The 22,006-nt window shown below is 37.7% G+C and overlaps 2 protein-coding genes across 5 annotated transcripts in view; both read right to left on the bottom strand.

The window, feature by feature from the left end:
• GOSR1 (golgi SNAP receptor complex member 1) overlaps positions 1-8,541 on the bottom strand; it is a 50,719-nt gene extending 42,178 nt beyond the window's left edge. For 2 of the 3 annotated variants that reach the window (XM_082443627.1, XM_082443625.1), the window contains exons 1-3: positions 8,396-8,541; positions 5,938-6,058; positions 164-251 (exon numbers count right to left, since the gene is read on the bottom strand). In XM_082443627.1, coding sequence (XP_082299753.1) covers positions 164-251; positions 5,938-6,058; positions 8,396-8,426 — 240 coding nt within the window. In that variant the 5' untranslated portion in view covers positions 8,427-8,541. The remainder of the gene's footprint in view (positions 1-163; positions 252-5,937; positions 6,059-8,395) is intronic. The other variant, XM_082443626.1, reaches the window with a different exon arrangement.
• Positions 8,542-16,347: 7,806 nt separating this feature from the next.
• The window catches only part of CPD (carboxypeptidase D), a 71,742-nt gene continuing 66,083 nt past the window's right edge, over positions 16,348-22,006 (bottom strand). For both annotated transcript variants that reach the window (XM_082443397.1, XM_082443396.1), the window contains one exon: positions 16,348-20,480. In XM_082443397.1, the coding sequence (XP_082299523.1) occupies positions 20,254-20,480 (227 nt within the window). In that variant the 3' untranslated portion in view covers positions 16,348-20,253. The remainder of the gene's footprint in view (positions 20,481-22,006) is intronic.

Below are 22,006 nucleotides of genomic sequence, written 5' to 3'. Positions count from 1 at the left end.
GGACCTGGGAATGGCTGTCATCAAAATTCAGGTGGCCTGGGGAGGCACACATCTTGAATGAAAGGGTGATTTCAATAAATATGTCTGCATTAATATAATCTAGTACCATATCTAACAGGTACACAGTTATTAGCAAAACAGCCATTTAACAGAAGGTACTTACCCTTGCCAAAAGCTGTTCAATCTCAATCGCCATAGTTTCAAACATTCTGTCTTGGCTTGATCCATTTAAAAGGGGTGTTGTGTCAGAGCTAAAGAGAAGTTCAAATAAAGAGTATCTATTACTTAAACCTAATCCTTTAAAATATACTTAAAATAATAAGGTAATTATTCTTAAAGAAGCCAAGTGGAACCCCTGAGACATTCTTTTTGTTTCATAAGAAGTTATAATTTTTATAGAAGTTTTTCTATAAAGATCACATATCCTAAATATTAAATTCAGTATAAAATATAATTGAATGTAAGACTGTCCCAAGCTTTAATACATCCAATCTTAATAATGCAAAGAAATTCTAAATTCTTGTTTACTGTTTCCCAAATGAAAGTAACTTAAGCTATGGCAGTGTCCAATTAAATGCTGAATCTAAAGGAACAAATTATGTGAAATAAAACTGCAGACCTATGTAGTACAGCATCTAAGAGGAGCCATAAAATGTATTGCAGATTATGTTAGCTCTGTGAGGAATAACCTTTAAAATTTTTACCTCAATTATGGTTCCTGAGACCTTAATTTAAGTTCTCTCTTCCTTCTATGACTCTTTCCAAGAAGAAATAAAATTGAGATTTAAACAATCCACAGATGGGATAAATAGTTTATCAAATAATCAGGAACTGGCTTTAAGTCTAATACAGATAGCCACGTCCAGCAGGGAAGTTTTAATACCAATCCTTTACATTTCCACTTATATTACGTAGTTGTTTCTGTTTTGCTTTGCAAAAATGTATTTAACTGTCTTCTGAAATCTGAATAGTCAATCCTAACTTTTTACAAGTGAAACTATGTTTGACAAATTCAAATTCTAAAACCACATGTCTTGAAAGTTTCATTTGTCTCTTCTGAAAAACCATTAACCTTCATTAGGTCCCAAGTGGTATATACTATCATATGAGCAGCTGCAGCTCAATACTGATCTTAGTTATACCAAACACAGATAAATACCAGGAAATGACTATGCTCTCCAACCTTACTGAACACTTTTTCTTGCCCTGTGAGAGTTGCTTGGGTGCAGTAAATGAAAAGATTAAATAACCAGTTTAATGGTAAATTTACCTTGGCTCTTTCCCTTTTCCACATACACATCTACAGCAATAGTAACAAGCAGTGAAATAGCCAATAAGGAGGATTTTTATTTTAGGATGTTTAACTAGGTCCAAATTTTTATTTCTTTAAAATTTTCAATTTATTTGCCTTAAAATAACTCATTCTTGATCATGTGTCAGAGCCAACCCAAGGTTCTGCGCTTATCTCTTAGAACATGCCCATGTGAAATGCTCTATATACTACTAATACAGATCCTCCCCTACGAGAAATACGAAAAAGAACAATGGGCCAATAACATAAGCTCCATCAGGAGGAAAACTGCCTATGTCTTGCTCACAGATATATGCCTATCACTGAGAATAGTGCTTGGCACACGGTAGATGCTCTTTAGATACTTGTTGAATGAACGAGGAGGCAATCTCTACATTCACCATTCTCAGGGAGGTATGAGTCCAGGGAAAAGGTCAAAAACATACTCTCCACAATACTAAGATTCAGTTAAATTTAATTCATTTTATAAGTACATGGTGATTCATAGACCATAAAGTTCTCAAAATACAAAAAGTAAAAAAATTACTCCTGAAAGAAACTTCTGGTCATCACTGAGTTTATTCATTATGATGTGCTTTCAACCTGGGCAACAAACAAAACACTTTAGAATGCACATTGGATCTTGGTCCTCATGGCTCTAGGTTTCTCATTAAAAGGGACAGTGAGGCTGAAGTAATTCCACAAACTCATTTCCAATTTGTTGTAGAATTTCTGAGGGAATGTTTCTGAATAGTTTCCCCTTTAAAGGAGTCAAAAAAGTACAGGCATACCTTAGAGATATTGTGGGTTTAGTTCCAGACCACCACAATAAAGCAAGTATCTCGATAAAGTGAGTCACACTAATTTTTTGGTTTCCCAGTGCATATAAAAGTTATGTTTACAATTTACTGTAATCTATTAAGTCTGCAATAGTATTATTCTAAAAAACCAATGTACATATCTTAATTTAAAAATACTTTATAGCTAAAAAATGCTAACCATCATCTGAGCCTTCAGTGAGTAATCTTTTTGCTGGTGGAGGGTCCTGCCCTGATGTTGATGGCTGCTGACTGATCAGGGTCCTAAGGCTGGGGCAGCTGGGGCAATTTTAAAAAACAAGATAACACTGAAGTTGCTGAATTGATGGACTCTTCCTTTCGTGAACGATTTCTCTGCGGCAGGCAATGCTGTTTGATAGCATTTTACCCACAGTAGAACTTCTTTCAAAATTGGAGTCAATCCTCTCAAACCCTGCTGCTGCTTTATCAACTAAGTTAATGTAATGTTCTAAATCCTTTGTTGTCATTTCAACAATCTTCATAGCATCTTCACCGGAAGTAGATTCCATCTCAAGAAACCATTCACTTTTAAGAAATTTATATATCTACAGGAAACAACTCCTCATCTGTGCAAGTTTTATCATGAGACTGCAGCAATTCAGTCACATCTTCAGGCTTCACTTCTAATTCTAGTTCTCTTGCTATTTCCACCACATTTGTAGTTATTTCCTCCACTTAAGTCTTGAACCTCTCAAAGTCACCCATGAGGTTTGGAATCAACTTCTTCCAAATTCCTGTTAATGTTGTTATTTTGACCTCGTCCCATGAATCATGAATGTTCTTAATGGCATCTAGAATGGTGAATCCTTTCCAGAAGGTTTTCAACTGATTTTGCCCAGATCCATCAGAAGAATCACTATCTATGGAAGCCATAGAAATGTATTTCTTAAATAATAAGACTTGAAAGTTGAAATTACTCCTTGATCCATGGGCTACAGAATGGGCATTGTGTTAGCAGGCATGAAAATAACATTAATCTCATTGTACATCTCCATCAGAGCTCTTGGGTGCAATGTCAATGTGCAGTCATACTTCGAAAGCAATCTTTTTTCCTGAGAGTAGGTCTCATCAATGGGCTGAAAATATTCAGTAAACTATGTTGTAAACAGATGTGCTGACATCCAGGCTTTGTTTTTCCATTTATAGAGCACAGGCAGAGTAGATTTAGCATAATTCTTAAGGGCCCTAGGATTTTTGGAATGGTAAATGAGCACTGGCTTCAACTTAAAGTCACCAGCTGCATTAGCCCCTAACAAGAGAGTCAGCCTGTCTTTTGAAGCTTTGAGGCATCAACTTCTAACTATGAAAGTCCTACATGGCATCTTCTTCCAATAGAAGGCTGTTCTGTCTACACTGAAAATGTGCTATTTGGTGTAGCCACCTTCATTAATTACCTTAGCTGGATCTCCTGGATTACTTGCTACAGCTTCTATATCAGCACTTGCTGCTTCACCTTGCTCTTTTATGTTATGGAGGTGGCCTCCTTCCGTGAATCTCTTGGATCAACCTCAACTAGTTTCAAACTTTTCTTCTGCACCTTCCTCACCTCTCTCAGCCTTCACAGAATTGAAGAGTTAGGGCCTTGCTCTGGATTAGGCCCTGGCTTAAGGGAACGTTGTGGCTGGTTTGACCTTTTATTCAGACCACTCAAACTTTCTCCATATCCGCAATAAGGCTTTTCACTCTCTTATCATTCGTGTGTTCACTGGAGTAGCACTTTTTAATTTCTTTCAAGAACTTTTCCTTTGCATTCAGAACTCGGTTGTTTAGCACAACAGGCCTAGCTTTCAACTTATCTCGACTTTCAATATGCCTTTCTTACCAAGCTTAATCATTTCCAGCTTTTGATTTAAAGTGAGAGACGTGCAACTCTTCCTTTCACTTGAACACTTAGAGGTCACTGTAGTTATTAATTGGTCTAATTTCAATATTGTTGTGTCTCAGGGAATAGGGAGGCCTGAGGAGAGGGAAAGAGATGGGGGAAGGACCTGTCCACGGAGGAATCAGAACACACACGTTTATCAATTAACTTTGCCATCTTATACGGGTGTAGTTTGTGGCGCCCCAAAACAATTACAAAGTAACATCAAAGATCACTGATCACAGATTACCATAAGAAATATATCCTAATAATGAAAAAGTCTGAAATGTTGCGAGAATTACCAAATGTGACACAGATACACGAAGTGAGCAAATGCTGTTGGAAAGATGGCACCAACAGACTTCTAAACACAGGGCTGAAACCTTCAATTTGTAAAAAAAATGCAGTATCTGTGAAGCACACAGAGCAAAGTGCAATAAAACAAGGTATGTCTGAATTAAGATCATGATACACAGAGAACACAGGAAAAGCATCATGTAATCGTATCTCTTAACAGTTTGGAGTTTTAAAATTGTATACTCACTGGCATAGTCAAATGGGAGACTTAAATTCAGGAAAAATGCTTTCTAGTGATAAAATAAGTTTACTCATAGAAAAGAACATTCCTCATTCTCTTTACCTGCTAAATAAAGGCAAGCCGAAAGCAATGCATTGCAATCAAAGCTATGTGACATGCCAATAGCTTACTTTTAGCTCCTAAAGTCAATATGTTGGCCCTGCTATCTTTAATTCTTTAATCATGTGACCTTGTAAAAAGAAGCAACACTGGCTATAGTACTGAAATAAGTCTTTTGTTGGTAGGTACATAGAAAGGTTTGGAGCATGGGCTCAGGATACAGAAAGATCTGGTTTCAAATCAAAGCTCAGTTTTTATTGTTTTTATTATTACTAGCTGAAAAAAATATCCCACCCACCACCAATCCTCAAGAAGGTATGTAAAATAAGTAAAAATGTTCCCAGCAGCCTTTATATAAAGCTCTTAAAAACAGTACCTGAGGCATGATGAACACTCTTGTGTTTAAAATTATTAAAATAAGCAAAAATTAGAAACAACATTCATCTACAGAATAAACTGATACAAGCATACAATGTAATACTATATGCAGCAAATGAATATACTAGAGTTAAACGTATCCATAGCTTAATCTCAAAAATAATGTTACACAAAAAAGCAAGTTGCAAAATAACTATTATGAATTGTTCAGGAACACAAATATATACGTAGTAAAAATATATGGAGATTACCCGGAGGGAGAAAATGGGATGCCATCAGGGGCTTCAACTGAATTGGTAATGATTATTTCTTAAAGTGGGAGATAGGCACATGGGGACCCATTATATTATTCTTTATATCTTCCTAAGTGTCTTAAATATTTCCTAATATTTTTTGAAACAAAGTGGATGGCCTAAAGTGAGTTTCAAAGATAAGAATACATTTAAATATATTCAAAATAGTAGTATACCAGTTTCTCAAAAAAGAACCAAAATTTAAAAGAGCTTCGACCATTAACAGTGAGGATACACACTGCATTAGATTAACTCTAAAACACCAGAATAGCAGTAGGTATACTTTGCATTTGAGTAGTCTCTCAGATCCATTTAGCAATCAGAAAATATAAGAAATACAATGTGGGCAAAGCAACATTTCCTTATACCGGCTTATTTCTGATGCAAACTCACTCTTAAGCCTTAGCATTTTCCTCCTGATAACAACACAGTCCTTGCCTAAGGATCCCAAATAAATGTTCACCTCAAGAATTAAGAAGAATTTTTATAAATAACTAAAAAAAAAAAGGCAAAAACAAAAAATAAAATACCAAAAATTCACCAACAGACCAAGTTACAGTTATATATTTTACTTTATTTTTTTAATGCTTTAAAAACATGATATAGTTTAAGACATAATAGAGAGAATCTGGTAGTACCTATACCTGTCGCGTCTTCCATCTCGGGCACTGCTGTGACTGTAACTTGTACATAGTTTACTGAAGGAAACTAGTTTCAGGTCAAGTTCATTTTCCAGCTGTCGAGCCTGTTTCCTGAGATCTTTAACAAAATTACAAAAGCAAATAATTAGACACAAAAAATCCATCAGTAGATATAAAAATCACAAAACTTTTCTGAAGAAAACAAACTATGCAAATGATCATATATCTAGAGCCTCCCTTAAAGAAAAGTATTAAAAGAAGCAAACCAAACTCCCAGGAAAGCAAATTGTCACTTATTTAAACTTCAGATGAGGCAAAAAGGGGAGAAACAGTGGGAAATGCAAATTTTCAGCTTTATCCCAAAGACAGCTAGACAACAAATGCTGTTCTAACATCCCTGAAATTATTTCTATAGCAATAATTAAAATTTTTAATTTTAATTCAGGGGAAAACAGAAGAGAATACAAATCACAAAGGAACTGAGTATGGTTTATGACAAGCATTATATAAATTTACCAGCTAACTTTATAAGAAAGAAACCATCATTGTTTTTGACAAGGATTTTCCCATCTCTTTATGTTCCAAAGCTTTATTAAGTTTATGAAATTCTTAACAGTACAGTGAGTAAGTGCTTGACTGTAAAGAAAAAAATCACTGACATAGATTTAAAAAACTGTCTTTCAATAAGCTTACTGAAAGATATTTGGAGAGGATGAGTTTGACAGTAAACGATGTGCTACCGACAAGATCAAATATAAGTAAAACAGAAATAAGAGTGTAAGTTTTTAAAGAACAGAAGCAAACAAGCATGCAGAGAAATTGGTATAATGGTTTGGCATCTAACGTGGCTGAGTGAGAGGAAACCCATATCTAGATGTGAATACTCTCATTCATGGTGAAGTAGAGGTCAAAATAAAAGGGCTGAAATACAGAAGGCATAGTATAAAGATCTCATCTTTCAGGAATAAGAATATGAAACATTATTTCAATATACTTATCAGCAACCAGAAGTAGGAAGCAGCATGCAGGTAATACAGGGGAGCACATTTTCCCAGAGACCAAACCTCAATTAGAATCTCAGCTCAGCCTAAAGTTCTGAAGTTCTGAGAACTGGCTCTGATTTATTCACAATCTACTTAACCTATGAATCTCTGCTTTTCGTTTTTTAAACCCCTACCTTCAGGGTTTTCCTATGCATTACTAATCATGTGTTTAAGGCACCTGGCACAGAGTAGGCTGTCAATAATAAGTTGCTATAATTATTATAGCATGACGCTTCAAAAAAGTATAGCCTAATGACTAATGTTCAAGATACCAATAGCCACTTCTACATAATTTAAAAATATTTTCTAGCAAGCACACACATTTCAAATAACCGTTTTAATACATGTTTTAAACTATAAGCATGCTTCTCTGTAATTAGTAACTGTCTTCTATAGTAGAAAACATCAAGTAAAAGCATTTTGAAAGTATGACAAGCAAGTATAGATGACCTTAGAATTAAGTACTTTATACCAAGTGGCTGATAGTGACAATACTGCTATTTGTGGTGGGTTCCAGAGGCTTTGGTGGGTAGCAAGAGGAAACAGGTTAAAAGGGAAAAGGGATTCGGAGAGTAGTTTCTATTTTGCAGTAAAGCAAAGAGACAACTGAAAGAAAAAGGTCAGCCTTCTCTGATCTCTGCTTATCATCATGGTCCAGGAATGAGTTTTACATGAGCCCATTTTATCAAACCATATTTTCAGAAATTAAATAAACTTGCTTGTCAAGTTACAACATGGTTTTTTGGTAGAAGAGGTAAAGCAAATGCAATAATTACAATTCACACTGGTTCTCTCAACTTTCTCGTTTTAACAAAACCGATTTCCAGAGCAGAGGGTAAAGTTATTTCCTCTGCCTTCAAACGCGACTCCACACCCAATCCTCGAAGTCCCAGCCTGAACGTGCCAAGGGGACCCAACAGGAGGGAGACATTCCGCTCACACAACTTCCCTCGATGGACCGGACTGACAAGTTTCTCCTTTCTCTTTTCCTACTCAATTCCCCAACAGTGACCTCAACTCTAAGGCGCTGACACCTCCAGTCTCCTGGACTCGGCATATTCTCGCTCAACACTCGTTTCCTCCCAGAGTTCACACCCAACCCCCTTCGTCCGAGTTCCGCTACCACCTCAACCCAGCTCTCCTCCGGCGACTCAAACCCTCTTCCTCTCGGTCCCGGCTCAGCCCTCTCTGCCCAACCCCTGCCCCAGGTCCCGCTGCCGCTCAGGTCAGTCCCCTCCCCAGACCGCACGGTCTCTACAGCCCCCAGGCCCGGCGGCTCGCACTAGACCAGCCCTGCCCGTCAACTCGGCCGCTCCGGAAGCCAGGCTCTTCCCCCTGCTGCCTCCGCCAAGACCCGTCCTCGCTCAGCCCTTCTGCCCCTCGGCGAGACGCACACGGAAGTCTCCCCTCACCTTCCCAGTAATTGCTGGTTCCTGCCGCCATCTTTGTTGTCCAACGTCAGTCGGGATAGGAGAGTAGAGGCGATGCGAGCCAGAGAGTCATTTCCATGCCTTCTTCCGCTTGGCGCCAGGACCGATGGGATACGTGAGCTTCCACAGACACCGCCACCTGGCGGTCAATTCATCATTTTACACCTTTTGAGCAGCGAGACTGACAACTTCAGGTTTAGCACCTGACACTCCCTGAACATCTGCCTTTCTGGTGTTGGTATCCGCTCTCCGCGCCCTAAACCTACATCATCGCCCTCAGCTGGGCTTATCCCCTCTCCAACAGGGACCTCCCAGGCTGAGAAGAAAGTTAACCTTAGACGCAACTACCTGTTTCCTTCACCTTCTCTCAAATGTGTATCTTCAGCCAGCCTCTTTCTCTTCTCCAAGCCAGAGGCTGTTTTCTTCCCAAGACCAACCCCTTCATGCTACCTCCGCCTGTGCTCAATTATCCCACATCTCTGATACATGTGCTCTTCTCCACTGGCCGCCTTTCCCTCTGTCTGCGGTAGAATCCCAGCCCTCTTTCCTCCCCAGCCGCCAAATCTAAAAAGTGTGTGCTAACTGCTTCCATGTGTCTCATCCTGACCCCTCAACCTGTTAAAATCAGCTGTCAAAACTCACTCTTTATAGATACATAAATTATCACAGTTTGCTCGTGTCCACATTTTACCAGGTCTTGTGAAATGCAGAAATCTTACCTCTTGTAAAGGTTTTAAAATCACACCTGGGGCTTCCCTGGTGGCGCAGTGGTTAAGAATCAGCCTGCCAATGCAGGGGAAACAGGTTCAATCCCTGGCCTGGGAAGATCCCACGTGCCGCGGAGCAACTAAGCCCGTGCAACACAGGTACTGAGCCTGCGCTCTAGAGCCCGTGCGCCACAGCAAGAGAAGCCACTGCAGTGAGAAGCCTGCGCACCGCAACGAAGAGTAGCCCCTGCTCACCGCAACTAGAGAAAGCCCGCGCACAGCAACGAAGACCCAACGCAGCGAGAAAAAAAAAATCACACCTGTCCCTTTACTCGCTACCATATATAATTGTCTTTAATATTTCCTGTACATTCATTGAGAACCACATCATTATCTGATGTGTTACAATCTTTGCTTCAACTGTCAAACATAACTTACAGAGTTTAAAAGGAGAAGGAAAACCTGTGTTTACCCATTTTTTACTCTTCCCATTTTTCTTCCTTCCTGATGTTCCAAGATTCCTTCGTTTATCATTTTCTTTCTGTTTCAAGAACTTCCTTTAGCCATTTGTTAGAAGAGTAGGGCAGCTGGAGACAAATTCTATTTGTGTTTCTTCATCTGAAATGTCTTGAATTTCCCCTTCGTTCCTGAAAAATATTGTTGCCATATTAGGAATCTGGGGTTGACAATTTCTTTTTTTCAGCACTTGAAAAATGTGCCAATTCCTTCCTGCTTCCACAATTTCTGATGAGAAATTGGCTGTTATTTGAATCGTTTTTCCACTATAGCTAAGGTAGTTCTCTCTCTCTGCTTTAAAGACTTTTTCACTTTCTTTAATTTTCAGAAGATTGATTATGCTGTGTCTTAGTGTAGATTTCTTTGGTTTTATCCTGTTTGAGATGTGTTCAACTTTTTGAACCTTAGGTTTATGTCTTTTGACACATTTGGGAAATTTTCAGCCATAAGTTCTTCTAATACTTTTTCTGCCCCATCCTCTTATTCTTCTTCTGGGACTCCGATGATGTGAATGCTAAATATTTTATTATAGTCCTGCATATCCCCAAGGCACTACTCATTTTTGTCAGTCTATTTTCTGTTTTTCAGATTGGGTAATTTCTACTATTCTGTCTTCAAGTTCACTGACAGGCATGTCTTTCCTCTGTCCCCTCCATTTTGCTGTTGAGCCCATTCACTGAGTTTTTTTTTTTTTTTAATTATTGTATTTTTCAGATCTAAAATTTCCATTTGGTTCCTCATTATATCTTAAATTTATTTGCTGGGACTTTGTATTTCTTTGCTGAGACTCTTTTTATCATTTGTTCTAAGATTATTTGTAACTGCTCATTGAAATATTTTTATTATATCCTTGTCAGATAATTTCAATGTCTGTGTCATTTTGATGTTGGCATCTTTTGTCTTTTTTCATTCAAGTTGAAAATTTCTGGGGTCTTGGTATGCTGAGTGATTTTAAAAATTGTATCCTGGATATTTTAGGTATTATAAGACTCTGGATCTTATTTAGAACCTCTGTTTAAGCAGAACTCCTCTGACACTGTGCTGGTGGGAAAGGTGGGGAACTGCCTTGTTACTATCAGGTGGGAGTGAAAATTCAGGCTCTTCCTTGACCCCAGGTGAGGAGGGCGACTTGTTACTGCTTCTCATGTGCCCCCCACTGACACCACGGAAGGGGTCCTCATTACCACTGAGTGATAGTGAAAGTCCTGGTTCCCCACGTGGCCCTTTTTGATACCACCCAGGCAATGGGGAAGAGTGCTTCATTACAGACAGGTGAAAGTGGAGTCTAGGCTCCCCATTCAGCCTTTGCTGGCAGAGGGTAGAGATGGGCCTTGGTTTATTTCTGTAGCAATTGGCTGGAGTAGTACAATTGTTATGTAAAACTATTCTGTCCTGGTAGGTTGCCCCTTTCCTGGTCCTTTGGCTAGAGAAGTCTTTTCTTTGGGCTTTTTTGTCTGCACCCTTTGGCATTTCTGGGTTGCCAGCTTCTCCAGCATCCATTATGGGTTATATGAGGCAACATCTATTATGGGATATATGAGGCAAAAAGAAAACCAGGGAACTCACCACAGTGTCGTTCCTTGGATGCTGGAGGTCCCTTGGAGGTTCCTTGGAGGTTCCTAGCTGGTCTGCCTTCTTCTCTCCACCTTTCTGAGTTTTCTTTGTTTTATATATAATGCATGACGTTTTTTGCTGTGCTTAGTGGGAGGAATAGAAGAGAAATACATCTAGTCCATTTTGTCGAGAAGTGAAAGCCTCCGTTTAATTTTTAATAGATTTCAATTATCTGCTAAAATTCTTCATCTTGCCTTATACTTTCTTGAATTTATTCCTTGCCATTGTTTTAAAGTTTCTGATTGATAACTGAAAAATCTGTAACTCCCGTGGGACTGTTTCTATTTTTTTCTTGATCTTTCATCATTTGAGCTGTGACAATAAAAGTAACTTTTAACTGGATGCTATATGTTATAGATTAAAATTTGTAGTAATCATTTGAGGCTCTGGATGGTATCTTGCTCCAGACACAGTTTGCTGCTTCTTGCAGGCAGTTCAAGTAGGGGCAAATCAGCTTACTCCAGTATGGGATGGGACTAATACCAAGTGGGATTCTACGTAAAAATTGGTCTGTTTCTGACTAGCCCTTACTTCTAATGTGTAGCCATTCAAGTGTCCTAACTTAAAGTTGACCGGTGCCCACTGCCTTGATAGGTGCTGAATTCATATTTCCTGCCACACAGTGGTACTACCTAAAGCTTCTGCATTGTTCTCTGCCTCTTGCCTGGCCTCTCTGCTACTAGGCATCTCTAAACTCTTAGTCACCACTTATGAATCAACCAATAACGTAAGGTGAAAACTTCATTATTTTCATCCCTGAATTCCCTTTGCTAGGATCTAGACCCCAAAGTCCTTGTTACTTTAGTAACTCTCCAATCCTTCAACAGGTTTTTTGGTTGTTGTTTTAAAATCCAAGCTTTTCTAATTATTCTTGATGGGAAGGTCTTTCTGTTTTAATCCACCCATAACTGGAAGTAAAGCTAAGTTATGTTATTATTTCTAACTTACCTGTAGATTATTTTGTATTTTTCACATGCACAATCATATCTACAAATAATGACAAATTTGTTTCTTCCTTATCAATATTCATATCTGTTACTGATATTTCCATGCTTCATGGCTGAGATCTCTTCTGTCCATATAGTAAAGTTCACATGCTTTAGTGGGGTTTTTGTTGGTTTGTTTTGGTGATAGGGAGGGGTCATAAGTGTTCCAATTTTGCAATTTTCATTTATCTTGCAGGACTGTAAATTTTCCTTTTTCTTTCCTCTCTCATCACCTAATTGTCAAAAGGTACATCTCCTTTTTCACTTTTTTTCTGTATTTCGGAGATTGCCCGCTTAGATTACACCAGCCCCTTTAAATTGTGCTCACTTTGAAGCCCCTTCTCTATGGTTTGTGCTCTGATCTGCTTGCACATATTTTTTAGAGCATTCAGACTTATGGTGCACTTAGTCTTTTTGGCAGTAGTTTTACACTAACTTTAGGCCCATTTGCTGGCATCCTTCTCTCTTTCTTGAAGTTCATCTCCCTCTGCCTTCTCTCCACAAAGCCTTGCTCTGAGGTGGGATTGGGGCAGGCATGTGAAAGTATATGCAGAGATTTGGTGATTTTTCTCATTTTATTGTTAGTTTGAAGTTTCGAAATTGTCTGGCTTCAAGTTACACTGAGATTTTTGTATAGATTTACTTTTTCCTTCTTGTTTTATTGCCTTATTTTACAATGAAATATTGGGAGATGGGGAGCTTAGGTTGCCACCAATGTTTTTAGCTACCTGGACGTTTACCTTCATTCTTTTTTTTTTTTTAAATTTTTTGGCCGCACCATGCAGCACGTGGGATCTTAATTCCCTGACCAGGGATCGAAACCGTGCCCCCGGCAGTGGAAGCCTGGAGCCCTAACCACTGGACTGCTAGGGAAGGCCCTCACCTTCATTCTTGAAAGATGTGTTCAATAAAGAATTCTATGTTGGAAGTTAATGTCTTCCCTGGCACTTCCAAAGTTTAATTTCACTGTACTGGTTTCCTTTGTGGGGAGTGATTCTAACCTCAGTCTAATTGCTAATTCTTTGAAGTTAATTTCTTTTCCTTCTGACTGCTTTACATTTTTTTTCTCTTTGTCTTTGATGCTCAGCAGTCTCACCAATGTGTCTAAGTGTGGATGTTTACTTTGTCTGTCTTGGATGGAGTTTCATCTACAGATACCATTTATCAATTTTGGAAAATTCTCCTTCGTTGTCTCTTAAGTTTCCTATGCTTCATTCTTTCTCCTCTTTCCCTCTAGAACAAATTATCAAACATGCATTAGTCATATTTTTACCCCTCTCCTTCCTATTTTCTACCATTTTATCTCGGCTGCAGAGGAGACAATCTATAGATCTGCCTTCTAGTTTCTGTTTCTCTGTGTCCAAACTGCCATTGCAACTATCCATTTTAGTTTCTGTACTTTCATTTCTAGAAGTTCTATTATTTTACCTGTGATAGTCTCAGGTTTATCTTTTATTTCTTTGAAAACAGTAAGTTTATTTGCTTTACAGTGTTTGATAATGTCATCATCTGAAGCTGGTGAACTTTTTCTGCTTTTTTTACTGGTGGTGTCTGATTCCTCTACATGCTTAGTTATCTTTGTCCATGTTTGGTCATCGCTCTTGAAAAATAGTGAGATCTCCAAATCTAGGATGGAGATACCTTCCACTAGAGAAGATCTGAGTTGAACTAGAAGTAGTCCCATGTGGCTTGACACCTGGACTACCCAGGCTCTACATACCTGACTAGGTTCTAGACATCGTGTTCCCTCCTATGCCCACTCCTTTTCAAATGTGTTCCATTCAAGTCCTGCTGAATAGCAAACTGTACAATCCTTTCTCTTCTGCCCTCCCAACACCCACATCCTCCAAATAAAAGTCCAGCAGCCAATTCTATATTATCTTCACAACTTTTCTGGAAATCTAAATCTTCTAAATTATTTTAAAAATCTAGCAGTCATCCAATTCGGCTATTACCATAATATGCCCATTCCCCATCTATCCCATTCCCTAACTATCTTTAGGATCAATTTTTCTGGGCACCTGCCATCTTTCAAACACCAAATCAGAAGTCGGTTGATCTTGAAAAACTCTAACAGGAATCATACAAAAATAAGTGATGATAATACTTATAAATATTGCCATAACTGCAAATACTCGAAATTAGTAGTGGTTCAGATCTAGCAATCTAGACCTTCCCTGTGATTCTTCCCCTTTGGCTCAACCTCAGTGACAATCACAGAATATAATCCATGTTAAAACAATTTCTATTTAATCCATAATCTCTTTCTACATGTTGTATCTTAAATTTCTCCTCCTACTACTTTTATTTTCCACCTACAGCTCTGACTGTATCAAAATCTCTTCATATAGCTTCTAATTGAATCAATAAACTGTCTTAGCTGAACTTGAGGCATCCATCTCTATATACTCCCACTTCCAATTATCACATTTTTCAATCTAATCAAGCTTCTCACCCTTCTGCTTTCAAGCTTTTTCCAGGCTGGCCTCTAAACTTGAACGACTTTCTCCTCTAATTCTTGCTTGCCTCGTTCACATTTGTTTACACAGTAATAGGGAATAGGATTCCAGGCACAATGCCAAATAACATGCTTGCTTTTAACATTCTACTGATTAATGTAGGTGGAAATTGTGATACTAAAGTTAAAATTTGGCTTTATAGGCTGATTTCATTGCTTTTGGATTGGGAGTAATGGTGTATTTATCTGAGGTTTGTAAACAGCATAGCATCAGTTGGCATTCTAACTGCAAGTGAGAGTAAAAGATGAAGACCTACATGATAGCATTTATTCATAACTGAGTAGTGCATTAGCATTGAGCATTCAAGTTTACTTTGCTGAGAACCATCAGCTTCTAGAAATTGGAAAAACCGAACATAATCGGTAGGTTACTATTTATAACACAAAACAAAAGTTTCTTGATTGAGTTATGAGAAAACTCCAGACAAAAATTCAGGAAAATATTTCAAACGTTGGGGGAAAAAGAGCCATCATTATGGTTCATATTTCTCGCAGCAGTTAAGTAAGGCTGTTGTCACTGAATAAGCATAAATATAATCTAATTTTATTTAAAAACAAATATGAAGCATTTGGCACAAGTTGAAACTTTACTGCCGTGCTATAGACAATTTATGGAACCACATAATGGAAACTTTTATTTTTAGTATTCATGTCTAGGGATTTCTTCTAAATTTAAAAGGCCACCTGTAAACAGATCTTTGTTCATATATTTGATAAAATAACTTTCTTTCACAGGGATCAGAAAACAGCATATGATGCTGGTTACCATGGTAATTCAATTCTGAGTCAAATATTATGTTGGGCCCTTTGCTAACATTATTTCGCTTAATTCCCGCTACAATCCTTTCAGGTATTATTCCTTAACCAGTAGAGAAACTAAGACTCAGAGAATGTTAAGAAGCTTATACAAAACTAAGTCACATAGGAAGCAAGAGAAGAGCCAAGAGTCAGTCTGAGATTGGTTCAACTCCAAAGTCCATGCTCAGATCTCTATGCTGTACTTCCTCTATAGCAGACTTTCTTTTCAGAGGAACCAGTCACTATAGAAGTACAGCTTATTTCCATTTCTATTTTTCTGGTGTGGAGTATGAATTCCTTGTCAGCAGAGCCCATGTTTTTTATATAACTTTGTTTTCCCAATTCCTACTAGAGCAGCAGTATCAACAAGTTATCGCTAAATGAAAAGGGGATATTAAATTCATTGCCACTGTGCCTAAAAGTGCCAGGACACATTACTCTAACTCCGCTCATCTGTAAAAAGAACCAAATTTTAAACAAACAACCTTGAAATGGGTACATAAACCTTTCAATGGCCACTTTTATTATGTTCATTGTGGAATGACTGGACACATATCTATCTAGCTGAGCTGTGGCTACTATGTAATTATTCCAGAAACATAGTTTTATTTTAAGTCAATTCATGAAGACAGAAACACTCTGCAGCTAACAACCTGTATTCCTTGCCTGGGACTATTTTTCCCCTCATATAGGTAGAAAAACTAAATCCATAACTTTCGAATTGGAACAGTAACTTTTTCTGGTCTATTGCTTTTGAAAAAAGATTATGAGACAAAACACAAAGAAAGACAAACATCATAAAATAACTTTTATACAGGATTAGTAGATCTGTTTACATATAAAAAACAGAAAGGCCCTCATTACAGTTAGATTTCACATAAATTACACAGATTGACTTTTTAAAACTACTATTCAACTTTGTTTAAAGTCCCTTTTAAAAATTTCATTTTGAAGGCACAGTGCATGAAAATGAACCAAAGACTGAAGCACTTGAGATGACTGAGTTTTGGGCACCTCATATAAATAGCTATAGATTGTTGTGGAGCTGGGGAATGTCACTCTGAAAAAATGGGGAGGTGAAAAGTTGATTTTTAATCTGTGTGTAAAAAAATACCATTATGGCATACCTCCAGAAAGTCTGCAGCATGGCCAGCATAGAAGGTAGCTAGTATACTCATGTTATGCCAGTTGTAAAAGCCATAATCATACATATTTATATAATTTATATCCAAATGCCTCAAAATGGTAGCCTATTTTCAAATTTCACAATAGATTCTGCCAAATGGAAATCAACTAGGATAATATTCTGAAAGTCAAGTGGAATATTAATGAATTATTGCTAAAAATAGGAGGATCGGATGTTGGGAAACATTTCTTCATGAACTGGAAATCCAAGTTCAGCTGACATTAATCAAGGGCTCTAATCACCCCCCCCCCCAAAATCTGCTTTAATTAAAGCAAATCAGAAACCAAATACTTATCAAAAATTTGCTATATAGAAGATCATTGAACATCAACCATAGTGGACTTTTTTGTAGTAACATTAAAGTTGCTACTGTTAAGAACAATTCCACCAGAGAACCATAACATAGGGCACTATTACAGCATTCATAGCCAAGAAGCTTTTAATACAGCAGGGACAAAACCTGGCACAAATGCACTTCAGGCCACAAGAAAATAAAATGATTTACTGCCGAGAATAAATGGAAATAGAAGAACAGGTCCTGGTTACTGAGTAACCTGGTGTTAGCTCAGAAACACAATAAGCTCAGGCATAAGCACTACCTTTTATTTATTTGTCAACTCATAATTCGTTTTAAGTTCAATATTCATTAATTCAGCATATCCCATTCAGGTGAAAGTTACCAAAGATTAACCAATCAATCACACTGGGCCAAATATACATTACGTTTCCTTTCTGGAGGATGACAAAGTCCCAAAGCACATCCCCTCCAAAGAGAATTGCAAGCATTCCTCAACTGGATGGGATCCCAACTACTACTCAAATGTTCAGCAAAGTACATCAAATTAACTTGAGTTAACTTGAGATGAACTTGAGTTCATCTTACTGAACTGCATAATCAGTACAAGTGCATTTACATAGGCAGACACTTTGAACATTACCTACTCAATCACTTTGCTTTTATTAAGGAGCTGGGAGGGAAGAAGGCTTACAGACTGATCACCAGGACAGAAAAAAAAAAAAGCCTTGTGAGTAAAGAAAGGCACAACTCAGGCTTGGGCAAATTTCTTAATACTGTGATACTTACTTGCCTCCATGACTCCAAGGAAATGGAAAGTCTCTAGGAGAAATACTGAAGAAATGCATTCCCCATGCCATATGGCTTCAACGCCTTAAGCCGTTGATGTGGTCTAATATTAGATTAGATCCACAAATAAAAGACAAAGCAGGGCAGAGAACACAGTCTTAGTAGTCATTATCCTGTACATTCATGTTAACAGGTAACACAGGCTGAGAAGGCCTTGTTTTCCAGAGCAATGCATTATTTGGAAATTCATTAGAGATTCAAGATTCATCGCAGAATTTGGTTTCCCTTTCAGGAAAAATTATTAAAAGAACTATTTGTACGTTCATCTCTAAAAATAGTTTACACGTGCTTAAAAGGCATGGACTCCAGCCACTGTGATGTACAGTGAAAGACATGTTTAAGACAGAGATGAATTTAAAAGGCATCCTCTAGTGAAGACCAATGCTAATAAAGTAAAGGCTGTCATGCCAACTTTGTTTCATTTCTACCTGCAATGTCCCAAGCAGAGCCAGCCACTCATAGGCCCTTTGTTGGTTTTCTGACTTTGCACTCAAAAATAAAGCTGCAAAGAGCAATACCACCACATCATCCCCTTAAGGAAAATGCAGAGCATTATTAGAAGAAATTAAATCATGTATATTTCATTAAGTATTAGCACCCCACAAACTCTGTTCTGTGTACGTGGTGGGCTAAGAGTGGGGTGGCAAGGGCTCAAAATTTCGAGTTGTTAATAACAGGATTAATACCAGAATGGCTTAACCTGGACCCACCCAAATTAGATCACAGATACTCATTAATAAATGTCATGACTTCATTATTCCTGCTAAACCAAATCTCTGTTTATGAAGCCACTTTGGGTACATTTCTCACAATACTTGGTTGAATGACCTAGATGGGTGGTAAAGCACTCCACATGAAGGCTTTGGGATGATAGATACATTAATGGATATAGAATACGACTTGAAAAGATGAGAGCAAGTTTTTTGATCCCCTGATTTAGTACAAGTTCAGCAGCAACTTGGCCATTAAAACATTCAAAGGTATTAAACCATTAGATCATTGGTAAGACTCATACTTACAAAAAGCATCATTTCCATTGAATAGTATGATATGACAGACACAATAAAACGCAAATCTTTTAGGCCTTTGCAGTAACCCCACTGGCACTGAAGATAACACTTTCTCACTACAGTGTTACTTTTTTTTTTTTTTTTTTTAATGGAGGGAGCCATATTTAAGTGCTTTCAACTGAACTTTTAACAAAATTGGTTGATCAAGAAGAGACTGTCAAATGAAACACTGAACAAAGAACCCAATCACACGCAGAGGCCTTTACGAATAAGGTTGGCCAAGCTATTTCAATAACAGGATGCTATGATAGGGCGCTGGCTTGGGCTAACAGGAAGTATAGATATTCTGCGTTCAAATGTAGGTTAAGAATGTGCAAGTAGGTCTCTTCCACGCTTCCAGGTATTTTCAGTAGAATTCAGATCTTGTCGACTGCCAGGTCATCTGAAAACCCTAAGTGTACAACATAGAAAAAGGTTCAAATTTAGGAAATAGTAAAGAATTAGGCATTCCTAGAATAAACTAGTGCTTCACAGATAAAAGCAACAGCACCTGTGGGTTTTTACCAAGTTAAAAGATAGGCAGCACGAGTTTTAGCTTTTGCTAGATCTCCCTCTCGGCTCTACGCAAATGGACACTGAGATCTTTTACAACAGTCAACAAGTTCTCCCTTAAAATGGGGATGTTTACAACTTTGCTAAACCTTACACAAGAGGTAGTGAAATCCTGCTTAGGGCACAGCCCACCAGTTCTGATCTAGCCTTGGAACAGGTAGAAAGCCAAATACAGAAGCCCGTTTAATCATTTCCTAATGTTACATAAGTTTCAAAATCAATTCAGCCTCCATTAAACCTGAATAATAAGAGAAACTCCAGCTATTTAATAACTAGAGAAAAGTACTCCTCAATAGGTTGAAAAAACCTCGAGTTTTTAAAGCTTTATGTCAGATTCTGACTGCTGTCCCTGCCTTAATGTTTCTGGATTCTTTTGGCCATTTAAAATAAAGAGAAAAAGCTAAAGCCACTAGTAAACACCTGGTGTGCAAAATACAACATCCACTAGTTGGCTTTCTTCAGTTATAGCATAAGCTCCAAACAGCTCAGCTTAAATTAAGAAGAAAAACAAAGTGGCTGTCCCATCTCTGCATAAATAGAAAGCAGATTTTTTTTTTTAAGGTAAGAGTACTTTAAGGAGGGGAAGTTCAAAACTGCCAGCCAAATTCACAGAGAATACAAATTTAGCAAGTTAACTTCCCAAAGCTCTTTGAAGAAGCAAGATAGTCTCTCTTCTTAATGCAGTGTCTCCCAAAAGGAACTGTAACTTTGCTTGGTACTTATGCTGGGAGAGATGCAAGGTGTGTGTTTCAATGTTTGCTGGAATATAATGTTTCCTCTTCAGTGTCTGTTTCATCCTGGAACTCATGGCTTAAGAGAGACTTCTTGGAGCCAGTTGACATCATGCGAATTTCATCTTCATATTCATCATGATGCTGCCTGAGCCGATGAAAGCCATCCTTGTGTCTGTTAGACTTGATTGAGCAGATGCACCAAATAATGCAAGCTGTTAGGATCAATGCTGACATGGTGGCACCTGTCAACCAAAACCATCACGTGAGTGGTGTTCTAGTTGAAGAATATAAATAAGCAGTTGCTTACAATAGCACTTTTTATATTATGCCCTTCATTTATTTTATTTTTATTTCATTCACTTAAAAACAACCTTTTTTATTACAGAAGTAGCACATGTATCATGTGCAAAATTAGAAAAATACAGATAAGCAAAATACTAAAAACCCAAACCCCAAACTCCACTTCACATCTCCATTACCCCGAGGTCATTTTTAACAACCCTAGGGCATATTTTTTCTGGATTTTCCTTCACGTGTGTGTATGTACACCTATATTTTTTCTCTTACCATAATGAAATCAAACTGTGTCTACTGTTGTGTAACCTGCTTTTCATCAATCAATGACTTCCACTTTTCCCTTCTGGTAAATTTTCATCTCATCCCAAATCCCTCATTTATTTAAAATATTTTTACATAAGGTTATCAGAATAACAGTCTAAGTAACAGAAAATAATACAAATAAAATCATAATAAAAATTAAGTTCATGGGACTTCCCTGGTGGTCCAGTAGTTAAGACTCCAGGCTCCCAGTGCAGGGGCCCCTGGTCAGGGAACTAGATCCTGCATGCATGCCACAACTAAAGATCCCACATGCGACAACGAAGATTCTGAGTGCCGCAACTAAGACCCGGCGCAGCCAAATATTAAAAAAAAAATTAAGTTCACAACAGCAAATGGGTGGCAGAGCCAGATTGAAACTGAATCCCAGCTCCTATGTTTCTAAGCACTTAGTGATTTACGCTTTATCCGATTCAAGTTAAGAACTCTACCGTAGTTTCATCTTCAAGGAATTCATGGAAAAGACTCTGACAAGTACAGGTTTCTGGCAACTGATTGTACTGCTGAACTGAATGAATAAGCATTTTCAGAACTCTAATGAAAAACTGATGAACTCATAAAAGTGCTAACAAAAGATCAAGATAAAAAAAAATTAATTACATGGGACTGAGTGAACTGATGAGGATGAGTATAATTTTTGTGACTTTCTGTTTGAATTAAAAAAAAAAAAATCCCACAAGGACTCAGAGGCAAAGAATATACAAATCAATTTTCACTACAAAGTAAAGGAGCTGTTACAGTGGAGGATTACTGGACTGAATGTCTATATTATGACATAGTATGAGTGTGTTTTGTGTTTGGTAATTGCAATCACTGTTGCTTTTGTTGTGGTCATCCATTTACAATGCTTGGTGTCAGTCTATTTATCTCTTGTAAAAATAAAATACAGTGTGTGTGTGTGTGAAAAAAAAAATGCAGGTTGATGACGATAATGACAAAAAATACTAAAAAGGAGCATAAGAAAATAAAAATAATTTTAGTTATTGGACTAAGTTCTTTATAGGTTTATTGAATTGCTTTATCTTATTGAAACTTATTAGAGAGTTTGTGGTGGAATATATTTTTACTTTAAGTGAAATTATTCTCTTAGATAAATATTCTGTTTTTTCTAATATCCTATCTTCAGCACTTTTAAACTTCAGAGTAAAAA

Source organism: Balaenoptera physalus (genome assembly GCF_965194825.1).
Source record: "Balaenoptera physalus genome assembly, chromosome: 20".
NCBI classification, from domain to species: Eukaryota; Metazoa; Chordata; class Mammalia; order Artiodactyla; family Balaenopteridae; genus Balaenoptera; species Balaenoptera physalus.
The sequence above is the reverse complement of the archived record's forward strand: the minus strand, read 5'-3'. Positions and strand labels throughout refer to the sequence as shown.